The 16,148-nt window shown below is 40.2% G+C and overlaps 1 protein-coding gene across 1 annotated transcript; it reads left to right on the top strand.

The window, feature by feature from the left end:
* Positions 1-890: 890 nt before the first annotated feature.
* On the top strand, positions 891-14,860 carry LOC113017778 (von Willebrand factor A domain-containing protein 7-like). Its single transcript, XM_026160899.1, has 17 exons — positions 891-1,165; positions 3,910-4,102; positions 5,291-5,376; positions 5,491-5,584; positions 5,731-5,859; positions 5,958-6,144; positions 9,247-9,416; positions 9,650-9,762; positions 10,028-10,144; positions 10,475-10,678; positions 10,757-10,892; positions 11,153-11,305; positions 11,433-11,525; positions 11,820-11,929; positions 12,415-12,579; positions 12,805-13,128; positions 13,803-14,860. Exons 1-17 carry the CDS (start codon positions 971-973, stop codon positions 14,214-14,216), a joined length of 2,883 nt encoding a protein of 960 aa, XP_026016684.1. The 5' UTR covers positions 891-970; the 3' UTR covers positions 14,217-14,860.
* Positions 14,861-16,148: the final 1,288 nt, after the last annotated feature.

Below are 16,148 nucleotides of genomic sequence, written 5' to 3'. Positions count from 1 at the left end.
CCTTCCAGGTCTTGCTGTCGTTACCCACGTGAGCATCCAGCTCACGTGGGTAACCCCAGACTGAGACATAATCCAGCCCCTCTCCAGGAGACTGGTTCCAGAGCCCAAGCCATGCGTATATCTAGCCGGTACCTATCAACCTCACGCACTAACTCGGGCTCCTTCCCCAACAGAGAGGTGACATTCCATGTCCCGATTGCCAGTCTTGGCAGCCGACGGTCAGTCCGCCAGGGCCTCCACTCCTGGCCGCCGCCCAGCACACAATGCACCCGACCCCTATGGCACCTCCTGCAGGTGGTGGGACTGCACGAGGATGGGCCCATGTCTCCTCTTTGGGCTGTGCCCGGCCGGGCCCCATGGACGGGCCTGGCTCCAGGGCGGGGCCCCGGTAACCCTATCCGGGCAGGGTAAACTGTTCCCTTGATGTTTTCTTCATAAGGGTCTTCTGAATCGCTCTTTGTCTGGTCCCTCACCCAGGACCAATTTGCCATGGGAGACCCTACCAGGGGGCAAAAGCCCCCAGACAACATAGCCCCTGGTGTACCTGAGACACACAAACCCCTCCACCACGATAAGGTAGCGATTCACGGAGAGGCCTGGCACAATCATATTATGATAATAATTAATATTCTTTTGTTGGCAACGTTAAACATATATTGTACCATCTGTGTATTTTCAGAGTATCCTTTTTATTTTAACCATATTATTTTAATATGAGGAATAAAGTATAAAACTAGGTAAAATGATTTTTACTATTTCCGCTTAATTTAACCTCTCTTTCTTTCTCATGTATTTTAGTAGTTGCACTGCAAATACTGAATGTGTGGGTAATCCTGCTCTTTTTGGTTTCTGACAGAACAATGTTAAATTAATGCTATAACAAATAAAAACTACAGTGAAGGTTCACAAGCATATTCCATCAGGATTTTTTTTTTCTTTTAGCATTACCATCGTGCCCTCCTGCTCAACTATGACTACCAGGCAGTCAGTGATGCTTCTGGTGGTGCTGGTCCTCTCCCTCCCAGGCCTTTTTCATAGCTTCAAACCACTCTTCTACTCAAAGTCTATCACCCACCGTGAAATCACACGAATAGCAGTCCTTCGAAAGACAGCAGAGGTTTGCAGAGACACCGCTGCTTCTAAAGGACTGGACTTCAATCTAATTGTGAGTTGAAAAGATTTTTAAAGAAGCAGTGCAAGAACAATTATGCACCTGTGCTTTGCTTAGTGTTTAACACTACTTAAAAATATGCATTATTCATATTCAAATGTTGCTGAGTGGAGAAATACCGTATATCAGTCAGCCACAACACAAATTACGTTCTTCTTCTTACAGTTCAATGCTGTGCTATGAAACCTTGTGACCTAGTATTCATGTTGGTGTCATTTTGACACATTCATCCACATACATTGTCTGAAAGATCCTGATGGATTGTGCCGAAGCAAGTACAATAAAATTGGAAAACTGTCCCACGTTGGCACTTCGTACAACACAGTAACTAAACTTAAGTCATAAAAAGAAGAATGAGCTGATGTTTATTGCACATTGTTATTAACATTAGTATTATTATTGTTGTTGTTAACCCCCCCACCAAAAAAAAAAGTCCAGGGAGGTAGCATTAATTAGGGCTATTGCTTTGATGTAAAAGCTGTCCTTTTGTCATAATCCGGATGTGTGCAGGCAGGAGAGGATCTAAATGTAAAACTCAAACAAAGATGAACTCAAGAACACAGAAGTGAAACAAAGAACAAAACTAAACTGGGAAACTCTAACAAGAATAAACTCAGGGAAGACACAGGGAGAATAACGCACAGCTATGAGGGAGGACGCGTCACAGAACTGAGGGCGACACTGACATAAATACACCGAAGTATAACGAGGGATGTGGGATCACACCATGAACATGGAAAGACGCGACCTTCACAATAAAATAGGAAACATGATGCGGGAGTAGAGGAGAGGTAGATGAGAGGGTGCAAGGGAACACAAGGGAGAGAGCAGACATAATGGGCTGGGGGAAAAATGATAAACACGATGGAATAAAACACAGGAAACAACGCACACAAACTCATAGTTAAATAAACACAGACACACAAAGGGAGACAGATGTCAAAGATACCAGAGGTAATCTGGTGACACCCTAGGGATCTTTAGAATACAAATGAACTTAATACAGAATGACAAAACTCACAAAGCTCAAAGCACTGGGTCAAAAGACCCAGGTTCATGACACCTTTAGTCTGTTTTTCCGTGACCTAAGCAGCCTGAATCTCCTGCCAGATGGCAGCTGCTTATACACCCGTTGTCCTGGGTATGTACTAGAGATGGCACGATACCACTTTTTTATGTCCGATACCGATATCATAAATTTGGATATCTGCCGATACCGATATGAATCCGATATAGTGTTTTTTAATCAACAAAACTGTTTTTTTAAAATATCTTGCTGCATTTTGCAAGTCTGCAAGTTCATACTCAAGTTTAAAACAACAACTACACTAAAGCTATTCTGTTATACCTGTATGCAAAAAAAAAATATTTCATAGTTCAGCAATACTGATCAATCTAATAAACTTAAACCTACACCATCCTCCCTATTCTGGTATTTTAAAGAGTACTTAACGTAAATATTAAGCAACCTAACTAATAGGGTTCCAACTCCCAGCAACAACAAAAATAAATAAATAAAAAATAGGGAACCACCCCTCACGCTCCACCTCATGATGCTTAATCGACGTAATCAACCTTAATTTGATGCAGTGTGGAAAAAAATGCACAGAAATCAATTATTTTTCAAGAAATATTAAATAGATTCAACATCTTTCTTCAACAAAATTGCAGACTGCACAGATGGTACCTTCCCAAAGGAAAAAGTACTATAGCTTACTAGGGTATATATATTAGACTTAATAGTCACTATATACAGTAATTGACTTCTATTCCTTTTACATCAAATTAAAACTTTGGGTGTCAGATAATTATTTATTAAAAGCTCGACATTTTAAATGAGAATAAGAAAGAAAAGTCTGTCTTTGTGCCCCCTTTTCCCAGTTAATGCCCTATCGGCCCCCCTGGCTAAACTTTGCTAGATCCGCCCCTGCACAGTTACCAGCGTCAGCTACGTAGAAAAAGATCCTGGTGTAGAAAGTAATATTAAATAAATTGTAACAACAGCTTATCAAGCTTAAACGTGCTGCTGTTGTTCAGCCGCTGGTTTCCTCTTTCTGGTGCAAAGTGGACCAAAAACAAACAAGAGAGACGGACTCGCGACAGAAAAGCCGATCAGCTGATCATTAATCAGTTTCATGATTGAAGTAGCAGCAAGAAGAGGCAGTCGCTTGTTAAGCTTAACGCAGGAATACTTTACAAACATTCAGAGATGGACTTACACACTTGCTTTACTTCTCTTGGGGATAACTTTGTCGGAGATGAAATGCCGGGTTCCTAGCGAAGCTCCACATGCTATCCAGACCACCGACAGGTCCCGCATGCCACAGCCGCTCTATCAGGTGATGCACACTGCTCCGACGTGCTAACGTTCTGAGGCGAGTTACGGCGTGTTGCAAGTTTTGCGAGGTGCTTTCGTGATATTTAATGGATCGGATTACATTTTTTATTTTTCTCCGATATCCGATCCAGTAATTTAGGTCAGTATCGGACCGATACCGATACGTAATATGGGATCGGTCCATCTCTAGTGTGTACTGTCCCATAGGATTCTGCATACCCTCTTGAGACAGCGAGTGCTGTACAGGTCTTTCGGGCGGGCAGAAAATGATGATGATGATGATGATGATGATGATAAAATAAGACAACTGTCACCTTTAGTACTGTAGTTTGTACAAATGTTGGTTAAAATAAGAGTAACATGTTTAAGAAGTAATAATATGCAAACTTTTTGTTTCCAGATTGATAACAACTTGTCAGCTGGAAAGGTGCAAAAGGCCTGTTTATCTACAGATACATCCACTATTATGTTTGAAGCTGCTATTCGTACTATATACTTAAGCAATGCAGCAGTAGACCTATTATTTCTCCTAAGTGCAGCACACCATTTTGATGATGAGACATTCAAAGAAGGACGGGATATCATCACTAAAGGTATATCAATGCTTGACAGTAACAGTTTAATAATTAACATGTGGCGACCCACTAGAGGGCTGCACTCACACCCAAGCTGGGAGGAAGGGTTCTGCTGTGTTTGGGAGCAATATGCTCAGTTCATGTTTGGAGGTGAATAAAGTTGTAGTGTAAAACTAGAGCTCCTGTGTAGGGATGGGTATCATTTAGGTTTTATCCGATACCGGTGCCAAACCGGTACTTTTGAAACGGTGCCGGTGCTTAAACGGTGCTCAAACCGGTGCTTAAAGAATAGAGAACACAAACTTTGTCCAACAACCTCTCATGTTCAGCTGTTTTTTTGTAAAAAGATAATAATGTTAGCCTTTTCTGCAGCTATTGGGCATATATGGTATCACTCTTGGCTGGAAGCAGTGCTTAAAGAATGGAAAAAACACAAACTTCGTCCAAAAACCTCTCATGTTTAGCTGTTTTGCACTTTTTCTTTGGTCATTTTAGCCTTTTTGGCCAGGGAGAAGGGAGTATCTGCCATCAAACAAGAGGACAGCTGCATGTAGCTATGATGATGTTTGCTAGTTCACCTTACATGCATTAATGTAATAACGTGGTTAGCCTACTCAACGTAAATTACACACGAACAACATTAAGCTACTCACGCAGAGAAGAACGGCTGCTGCTGCCATCATCATCCGTCATCATTTCTGCTACACTGGCAGGGCTAGGGACCAGTACTCTACTCCTCGGGTTTTTGGCGGATGTTGCTAACTCCGGGTCTGATAACTGCTGTGTTTGGGCGCAATATGCTCAGTTCATGTTCAGAGGTGACTAAAGTTGGAGTGTAAAACTAGAGTTCCTGTGTCGTGTGTCACATGCCTCCATAAACATAACAATTTTATACTATGTGATGAAGCTTTTTGAATACAGATCTGTAGTGTTTAGAACTTTATTATGAAAGGGTTTTGTACATTAGAAAAAAATAAATACTAAGCCTTTTTTTAATTGTTTTTTTTTTTTTACTTTGTTTTTTAATGCGCTTGTAAATTTAAAATGCATTACACCTTTTTTCAGTTGAAGGATTCGCTATCTTTCAATAAGATATAATAGAATAAGATATAGTTAGTTTCGAACTCATGTTGTAGTTCAGGTTTTGCAGTGCAAGTTACACTATTGCAGCTTGTATGTAACAACCTTTTGTATTTTGATAATAAGGTCTGTCTGTGGTGAAGGGCCACACTAAGCTAGGAAACTTTTTCGGAGGGAGGTTGTCTCTAGGGAAAATCTGTCACACCCTACAGGTACTGACACATAATTTACTGCTAATATTTGAGACTGCTAGATGGCAGCATAGTATAATTCAAACAAAATGCAAAAGTGATATTATAAATCTGTCTCATTTGATGTATTTTAAGGATTTCTACAGCCACAGTAACTGGGTGGAGCTAGGAAATAAAGCTCCATACAGTGCTCTGATCAGACCTGACCAACCTCTTGAGAACCTGGCAGGTTGGCACCCTCCCCTTACTGTTTCTGTTTAGAGTTGAGAATTCCAGTTTAAATATTATCTAAATTAAAATTTCAGCGGGATTTCTTATGTTTATTTTAAAAATGTAAAGCAATATATTTTTCTGTTTCATGTGATATTGCTACAGGACGAAATATTCCAACTTGCAGAAGTTGTGTAGGAAAGAACTGTACTAACAACATTCTGCCTGATGTGTTGAATCGGGGACTTCTGACTTCAGGCTACTTCAGGATCTTATTCTCAGCAAAACCTGCAGGTAACCTGGATAAATCATCTGTTTTGTTGTGTTATGATAACGTTTTTGTTTATTTTCAGTATTTCTTGATAATATGATAAAATCTTATCCCTGATCAGGTAAATGCAGCCATGGTGGATTTTTTGACCGCACAAGCAGGAAGGATCCAGTGGGAGGGATCAGTAAGGATACACTTGATTCCAGTCATGGCTTGAGTCACTTTGAAGCGGCTGATCTGGCTATTCGTGCCACTATGGAGCTTCTGGAGGATATTAGATTAGCCGCAGGAGGCAAAAACTTTATGAGGTATAAGCTAGCTATATCTGACCTATTCTGAAGGTTCACACAAGAGGAATCAAATGTGGGGTATATGGAGCTAAAGCACAGAACTGAGTACTGAGTCATGCTCCAGTGCCTCCTCCTTTTCATTGATTTGATAATAATTTTAGATATAATCTCATTGGCCATTTTAATTCATACACTTTTCTGGTACTGGGTTTGATCTCATTTTGCCTTTAGAACAGCTTTAATTTTCCATTGCACAAATTCAGAAAGCTAGTTGAAAAATACTTTCAGATTTTGATCCATATTTGACACAATAGCAAAACCTAGATGCTCCACGTCCTTGATCTGATTCTCCCAGTCTAACGCAGTTCTGTTGGACTGAGATCTGTAGCAGTAACAGTAACATACATGACATAACATGTTTTTATCCACAGCGTTAATGTGCGCAGTGAAGGATTCCACTTCTTGTGTCTTGATTTTGACCCAGGTGTCGTCCACATATCTGTACCAGTGGCTGGGTACTCTTCCTTTGAAAGAGCCAAGAGCCTTGGTACTCTTCCTTTGAAAGGATAAAAACATCAAGTTCACCAGGGAAGACACAAAGGACAACTGTTTGCCTTTCCTGGACTGCGCTGTGCACATTGAAGAGAACGGCAACCTCAACATCGAAGTTTACCGGAAGCCCACACATACGGACCAGTACCTCCTCTTTGACTCCCATCACCCTCTGGAACACAAACTTGGAGTAATTAGGACCCTACACCACCGGGCAGAACATGTTCCCTCTAAGCCTGAAGGAAAAAAGAAGGAACACACACATGTAAAGGAAGCACTCAAAACGTGCGGCTATCCTAAATGGGCGTTCTTAAAGTCACCAAAGAGGCACAGAAAAGAAGACCAGACACCAGCGAGGGAGGATAAGAAGGACAGACGCAACAACATTGTCATCCCCTATGTAGCCGGTGTATCAGAGAAACTCAGGAGAGTTTTCTCCAAGCACGACATCCCAGCAACACACTCAGACAAAAACTGGTTCACCCGAAAGACAAAACTCCTAAACACAAGCTTAACAATGTGGTGTATGCTGTACAGTGCAGCGAGGAATGCTCAGACCTCTACATTGGAGAGACCAAACAGCCACTTCACAAGCGCATTGCACAACACAGAAGAGCCACCTCCACAGGACAAGACTCAGCAGTCCATCTGCATCTTAAGGATAAAGGACACTCTTTCGAGGATGCCAATGTTCACATTTTGGACAGAGAGGACAGATGGTTTGAAAGAGGAGTGAAAGAAGCCATCTATGTCCACTGTGAGCGACCATCTTTGAACAGAGGCGGGGGTTTACGACACCAACTCTCTGCCATCTACAATCCAGTTTTGAGATCCTTAACAGACGCCTTAACGCCCACTCACATCCTGGGCCATCTGATCTCAGGAATTCGCATGATAAGGTGGGGCCAGGTTTCACAATGAACCCACCCGAAACTCTGGCTGATTGGGGCCCACACCCAGTTTCACACCTTGGCTCAGGCGATTAGAGGATCATCAGGGGGTCCTTTTGTCCCTCTGTGGGGGGTCACTCCCACTAGGTTTATATCTGGGACTCTCCACCATTTGACCTTAGAACTGAAGAAGCTTCTCGGATGAGAGGTGAAACGTCTTCAAGCAACTTAAAGAAGTCCAGACGCTTTTCTTTGCAAGCTCCTTTGATCATGTTCTTTGATTTCTCCAGTGCCTTCAACACCATTCTTTCCACGGTCTTGAAGGACAAGCTGGAGAACTCTGGAGTTGACAATCACCTCACTACCTGGATTTTGGACTACCTCACCGACCGACCACTGTATGTGAGAACTCAGGGCTGTGTGTCGGATAGAGTCGTCTGCAGTACGGGGCCCCCACAGGGAACGGTTCTGGCTCCGTTCCTCTTCACCATCTACACTGCAGACTTCTCCCACAACTCCACCCAGTGCTTCCTGCAGAAGTTCTCTGATGACTCTGCAATAGTCGGCCTCATCACTGATGGGGACAACAAGGAGTACAGAGGACTGACCCAAGACTTTGTGGACTGGTGCCAGCTGAACTACCTCCAGATCAACGCCAGTAAAACCAAGGAGCTGGTGGTAGACTTCTGCAGGCACAAACATCCTCCACAGCAACCACTGAACATCCAAGGTATGGACATTGAGGCTGTGGACAGCTACAGGTACCTTGGTGTTCATCTGAACAACAGACTGGACTGGACTCATAACTCAGACGCCCTCTACAGGAAAGGGCAGAGCAGGCTGTACCTGCTGCGGAGACTCAGGTCGTTTGGAGTGGAGGGCCCACTCCTGAAGACCTTCTATGACTCTGTGGTGGCCTCAGCCATCTTTTACGGTGTGGTCTGCTGGGGCGGCAGCATCTCTGCTGGGGACAGGAAGAGACTGAACAGGCTGATCAGAAGGGCCAGCTCTATTCAGCCCTCTGGACCCAGTGGAGGTGGTGAGTGACAGGAGAATGGTGGGTAAGATGTCATCCCTGTTGGACAACATATCCCACCCCATGCAGGAGACTCTGACTGCGGCACCCACGGTGTGGGACAGAGAGATTTCGCAGGTCTTTCCTCCCCACTGCTGTCAGACTCCACAACAAAGACTTTAACTGATCAAACACACACATCCACACATGTGCAATAACACTAAGTGCAATAATCTTTTCTGGCATCGTTGTATTTTTACTCAGTTTTATATAGCATTTGTATTCTATTTTTATCTTATTGTATATTTTATTCTATTTTTTTCTACTGTATATAGTATTTTATTTTATTCTTTTCTGTACAGTTGTGTACTGTATTTATTCTTATTGTATTAATAACTTTTGCAATGTCCACTTCCTGCTGTGACAAAACAAATTTCCCACGTGTGGGACTAATAAAGGTTATCTTATCTTATCAACAACCAAGCCACATTCTAAGTCACTCAAATCACTTGTCTCCCCCTTTCTGATCTTCAGTGTAAATTTAATTTCATCTCGGCCATGTCTAAATGCCTAAATGCATAGGGTTATGCATATTTTAAAATAAATCACGTTAATAATATGACAATTTGTAAGTAGATTTTTGTCTCATGTTTGTTTCTACAGATTAATGGGCCTCTCCCAGTCTCCTGTGTTGTGTTTTGTCATAGACACAACAGGGAGTATGAGTGATGACATTGATGAAGCAAAGAGGGTTTCTTTTGAGATCATTGACAGAAAAAGGGGAACAGGACAGGAACCCTCTGGTTATATATTGGTACCTTTCAATGACCCAGGTAGATCATTCACAGGATGAATTTGTACATTACCATTAACTAGGAAAGAAGCTTTTGAGAAACATCTTGTAACACGATCGTGCTTTTGACTTGATTTGTTTGTTATTTTTAGTCTTCCACATAAATGAGAATATAATAACAGCTGTGTTCACAGCATATCTCTAACAGAGGAAATGTATCACGTAGAACTCTTATTATTATATTATATATAATATTATATATTCTGTATCCAGATTTTGGACCATTGAAGATGACAGCTGATCCAGACATCTTCAAAAGACAGATCAATAGTCTGACTGCAAGTGGAGGAGGAGATGCCCCAGAAATGGCTTTGTCTGGACTGCAGGTGTTAACAGTACAATAGACTGTTTTCTACTTTAGACAAAAATAAATTAAAAAATAAATCTCATGTTTGATTTAGGAGAAATAGTTGTAAAATATAAACACAGTATTGTCAAAATAAATTTTTATCAATTTCTTTATTATTCTACACATGTACTTCAGGTGGCTAGAAATGCACTCAGACTGTTTTTGTTTGTTTGTTTGTTTTATTTTTGAATATTGATAATGAAATGTTGATATTTTGTCCTGTCTGACAAATAATATGGAAGCTTGCACTGACGGCAGCTCCACCCTTCTCTGAGATTTTTCTCTTCACTGATGCTCCAGCCAAAGATGCCTATCTAAGAAACACTATTGTTGCTCTTACAGAGAGCACAAAATCTGAGGTAAGAATTAACTTTGTACCATCCTTGCTCTTAAATAATGCAATACATTTTGGCATGTAAGATCTGGTTATTTGTATATCATTTGTCTCAAAATAGAAGAACATTATCTGACGTTTGGGTGCTTCCTTCCTGTGCTCCTCCCTCCTTTCCTTTTCATGTTTTCATCACCTCTTATGGTTGTCGGGTCTGGAAGCTGCTGCCCCTAACCTAGCTCACTGATTATCATTATTCTTTCACCTTCATTATCAAATAATGTTTTTCATTTGCATTTAGGCTTGTGGTCCTTGATAGTGAATAGAACTTTTGAGATTTTTTTCCTCGTGGTTGCAGGTTACTTTCATGCTCACAAGCATTGCAGCTGGCCGCCGCCGCCGCAGAACCTCTCAGGGTCTGGCTCCTCGTGCAATGAGCCAATTTGATTTCCAGTTATACCGAGACTTAGCTCAGTCTTCTGGAGGTCAGGCCATTCAGGTCACTAAGTCAGAACTCTCACTGGCTACCGGTGTTATAGTAGACTCATCAGCCAGCGCTGTGGTAAGAAATGAATCAAGAGAATGATATCTGACTGAAGATTTGTGAGTAAATGTGATGTTTTCCTCCTTGTTCTCTTAGGTGACAGTTCTTCAGGCAGCTGGGAATCCTGGACGGTCAAGCAATTTTGCTTTTGCTGTTGATGGCTCATTAAGGAACATAAAAGCTTACATCACGGGAGACTCACCTCTCACCTTCACCCTCACCAGCTCCACAGGTTTTGTCATCACAAATGTCTCTTTATCCTGTAGAAAATACAACACAAATAAAAACTCATATATGCAAATTATTTTACATATATTTTTTAAATTTTATTTAATAAGAAGCTTCTCGAAACACATATTTTCTGGCAATTATTTCATGGTTTAAGGCTTTTAATTCTGAGGCTCTTTTTGATATTTTGTTTGGTTTTAACCTTTTATTTCTTACGGAGTCATTTTGAAAATATCTTTATGATTGTTTGTATCTCCTCTCCAGGTGTTTCTCAGACTTCCAGTCAGTCCAGTGGTCCTCTGGCATCCTTTACCACAGCAGGAAACATGCGTCGTTTAAGCTTTAACACTGATAATCAAACGGGGCTATGGCAAATCAGTGTTAGCTCAAACAACCCTTACTTAGTTAAGGTCACAGGTCAGTATTATGAAAACTCATTTTTAGGCTCTGAGTTACATCATGTTTTTTAAAAAATGTATTGACTACGTCTGTTTCTAATGTTAACTTGCATATTCCAGCCTTTCTGATCTATTTTATGTATCAGGTCAAAGTTCAGTGAACTTCATTTATAACCTTGTCGAAGAGCATGAGGGCGCCCATGGGGACTTCAGTCTAAAAGAAGGACGTCCTCTGTCAGGTCTAGTTTTATAGTGATTTTCATAGTTTGTGAAGTTCTCTTGTGGTAGACGGTTTTTTCCCCACACATACATACACAGCCATCTTTAAAACAACAGTCATCTAAATGTAAAAAAAAGTTATTACTCAGTCTCCCAAAGGTTTATGCTCCATCATGCTATGGTTAGTAAAGTTCAACCTAAACAATCCTTTCCCATAACTTACCTTACCTGCCTTTTTGTGCAGATTATGTTTGCTTTGAAGGCATGTCATGATGATACTCCTTGTTATCTTTCTCTCTTCACCACTCTTTTAGGTGGTAATGCCAGCATCTTGGTCACTGTGACAGGAAGTGACACAGTGAAGGTCACAGATATCACACTTTTTGACAACTCAGGCCCAACAGAGGTCAAAGGATCATTGCAGGTGTGAGGCCATTTATCTGACAGATAAGGCTTGGTTGAACTTGGGTCATGCAACAAGGCAATAATCCCTAGTGTCACCAGCACATCTACCACGCTATGGCTGAAAAAGAAAAAAAGAATGTGTTGCATTGGTTCACTGGAAGTCACGAGCTGTGCATAAAAATAAATGAACCGAAGAAACATTTATTTGAAATTATACGATTACTACCTAATAAAGAGATGTTGTTGGCATTTAAGAGTTTAATTAAGATTGTGTGAATTTATATGGAAGAAGTTTTATTTTCATACAATGAAGGCAGCCATTTTTGCCACTCTATTTCCTGGCAGGTAATTTTTAAACCTTAAATACCTGAATGTTGTTCTGCAAGGTCCACAGGTAGTCCTAGCACTTGCCCTTCCCTGCAGTAAAAATGTAGTTATATATTGTTTGGTTTGGTTACTGTTTATCTGGTGACAATGCATGTTGCTTCTTTTTGTCTCACACAGTCATTAGGAAGAAGTGATTTTCTGGTGACATTTACTGGAATCCCAGCAGGTGAATTTGTGCTTATTCTGAAAGGAGAAGACACCAGCTCCAATTCCAAATCCACTTCAAGCAGCTTTCAGAGACAAGGGTCCACACAGCTCAAGACCTCTAGCATCTCTGTCACTGTGAGAACAGTTCATGTGTGCTTTCTGAAGAATATTTAATGCCACCATATGTAAACTGAAACATTTTTACAAGTTTTGGAAATGAGTTTACAATGATAAACAGCACACATTCTCACTGTGCTTCTTTCAGTGTCAGGTCATCTCATACATCAAAATATTATTTACTACAGTCTTTAAAAATATATTTTCCTTCCCCTGCTCCCCTCTCTCTCTCTCCTTGTCCAGGCCCAAGCTAATAATACCAACATAGAGCCAGGCAACACTATCTCCATTCCTTTCACAGTCACCACAACTACTGATGGAGTTATAAATGACTCTGTAACTAAGACTTTTACCATGCTAGTCAGCAATGACCGCAATTATGCTTCCACTTCACCCAGCAGCGTTGCTATTCTAGCTGGCAGTGGGGGTAAAGCCAATGGCACTGTAACCCTAACAGCTCCATCCAGTGCTCCACCAGGAACAGACGTGACCCTTACCATTGAGGCAAAAAGTGCTACTGCCACCGACATCAACTATGTAGTTCTCAGGTTTTCTGTGACTGCTAAGGTAAGTGAAAAGGGTGATATTTCAATGTCATTCTAAATTCTGTAATAACTAATAGTCATGCAAATAATGTATCTAAAAGAAATACATGTTTTTGTTATTTTGCTTTTAAATAATTTGATTTCATATTGGTGTTTTGTGGTAACAGTAAGGCTTTTTATGTGTGATACTTCTGGATTATTGTTGTTAAATTGTCTGTTATGAGTTGCTATACAAGGATGAATGCAAACTGGCTAAACAAACAAAAACACCCCTATTTGTAATTTGGATGATATAAAACAAAGCAACAAATTTTACATAAAAAGTGAACTGAATCCAAAGTACTAAATAACTGGCCTGGAGAAAATGAGAAAGACATCACAAAAATGACAAAGGGTGAACTGAGGATATTAATGCGTAAAGAAAATTAGGTGAATGTGGAACATGCAAGTAAAAAAACAATCATAAAGAAAGTAACACTAAATGCAAGACACGAGGGACAAAAGATTACTAAAATAGCACATTAATGTGAGATCAAATAGCACAAAGACAGACTTAATGAGAAAGACAGGGAAGGCAGGATAAATTGAATCTAATTGACATGCAAAGATTTAATTATTGGTCTTTTCTTTTTACCTTTAATAACTGATGTGACAAATATCCAACCCAGTCCATCTTTTCTATTTCTCTGTCTCCAGGTGACAGATGTTACCCGTCCAGTTTGCCAGGTAGTCAGTACATCAACCTGTGACTCCTCTTCATTGCTTTGTGCTTCCTCACATTGGAAGTTCATCGCTAATTTCACTGATGGCATCAATGGAACTGGCATTGAGAGTCTAACAATCAGCCAAGGGAATGGTACTCTGAATATGAGCACAGTGGTTGGAGCAGGGGGTGATAATATTACACTGGTTACCTACACTGCATCCTGCTGCTCACAGATTGTGGAGGTGATTGCTGTAGATAGTGTAGGAAATGTGGGGACATGTGTGGGACAGGCTAGAGTGCTTACCACACCTCTTCCTGCAACTACATCTGCAGTTCAAGCAACATCCTCCGAATGGAACACTTTTCTTTGGCTCAGTGTTGTGTTTTCAGTACTTTGCAAGTAACAGAGAACAGAAATAGAATTGCAAAGAATTTGTCAATCTGTGGCAAATGAGTGAAATGACCTATCCTTGCTTGCTGAGCTGAAGGGCTATGAAGCAAAACACTGAGAAAAAAATCTCTTTTGATAGTGAGACCTGATGTTATCCATGCACATTGGCATGTTTAAATTAACTTAGAAAACTTTAAAACCTAAAGCCTTGGTGCATATTTAGCTAATATACTTCATTAGAAACCTTTTGGCCAGGTAATGACTGTAATTTTAACCAAATACAATGTTACACACAAAATTACAATAAATTGCTGTTTTATGTGTTGTGATTTAATCAACAAGCTCTCTCCCTCTACATATATACACCACTACTCAGACCTTTGGTATCACTTCTATTTTCACTTGTTTTCCATGAAATCACATATGAAAGTACTATGAACACAAAATGTAATGAACAGGGCATGGTGACTCAGAGTTAGTACTAGCTAATGGTGATTTTAATCACAATACTGAATGTCTTCATCAGAACACACATTTGCAGCTCTTACAACCTAGGCATTTTAGCTGTCAAGTTATTTAAGGTAATTGGTGGCAAAGTGGTACTGCTGATTAAATGAAATCTGTTATGATAGTTTTGCTTCAAAGTTTGAATAGTTTACCAGCTCATTACCAGCTCACATTTGTTTAATTAATAAATCAGGTGGTACTAATTATGTGTGGTAACAAATGATAGTTGAAATTATATTTGTCTTTTTTCATTTAAATAAAATATACAAACTAAGTTACTGTCTAATGTATTCATTAATTTGCTTAGTTTGTTTACTTAGTCACAAATAGTCAACCTGCAGCAGCATCATGAGAAATGCCTGAAAAGTCACAGAAAGACAGGATGAGCAAAATGCTGAGGAAAAATATTACACCATGATTTTAATGAAACGTGCAAAGCTGGCACAGGAACTGACAGAACTGGATGCTGTTGTGAGTAATGTACTTGGGTATTTATCAAGTGCATACAAAGTCTTGTATCCAGATTTATTTGATAGATGATAACATTTTTTATGTTAAGTGTAGTGGATATGCAACACTCTGGCCATACACGGTGTGAGGAGGATTAAGATTTAAAGATCTTGCTGGTTTTATTTTCTCTTTTGAAAACTAGCATCGCATTTATCACTCTTGTTCACAACTAAAATCCCAGCCAGAAAATACCCCTGACATGAATTTTGTCACGGAAACGAAGGTGAAAAGAGGATCCAGGTGCATTTCTCTTCAAAGGCAAAACAGTGCGTTTATTTACAGTGAGAAAAACAGGTAAGTCCAACAATTTAATCAATGAGTGCAGTTTTCAAACAGTGCTCGTCCTTTGCTCCCCGTGTGCTCTGTGCTGAGGCTCCGTGCGTGCATGTGTTCCCCAACTCTCCTCTCCACCCGACTCTCCTGGAGGAAGAAGGAAATTCACAAAAAGTCCACAATTAGCACTAGCTGCATACCAGAATGCACACTTCTCACTTCTCAGTTTGGAGTAATCATCCCACGTTGGCTGTCGCCACGAGCCCAAGTTAAATACCTCCGACAAATTTTCAACATGACATTTAGCTACACTAATCTTTGATTAATGTCACAAGTACTGTATAATTTAATATGTAATGGCACTCACAAAGATGGTTTATTTATTGTTAAATATTTGTCTGCTATATAATGCACTTCTTTACCTTTATAGCCGATACCTTTATGAGATCATTTCTCCTTGGAGATGAAACACTGGAAGATGTGCAGCAAGAAGCAAAACTTTTGATAACAAGTCTTTAAATTTAAACAAGTGCATTGCTGTGCAGTTTAGGTTAGTTTTAATGTTCATTTTCATGTCCCTCTTAAAAAAAATGCCCTGCATAAGCTTGTTTTCTAAATTAGGTTTTTTTCTTCAAATGTACATCCTCAAACCAGT

Source organism: Astatotilapia calliptera, unplaced genomic scaffold (genome assembly GCF_900246225.1).
Source record: "Astatotilapia calliptera unplaced genomic scaffold, fAstCal1.2 U_scaffold_2, whole genome shotgun sequence".
Taxonomy (NCBI): Eukaryota; Metazoa; Chordata; class Actinopteri; order Cichliformes; family Cichlidae; genus Astatotilapia; species Astatotilapia calliptera.
This window is presented reverse-complemented; position numbering and strand designations above follow the sequence as displayed.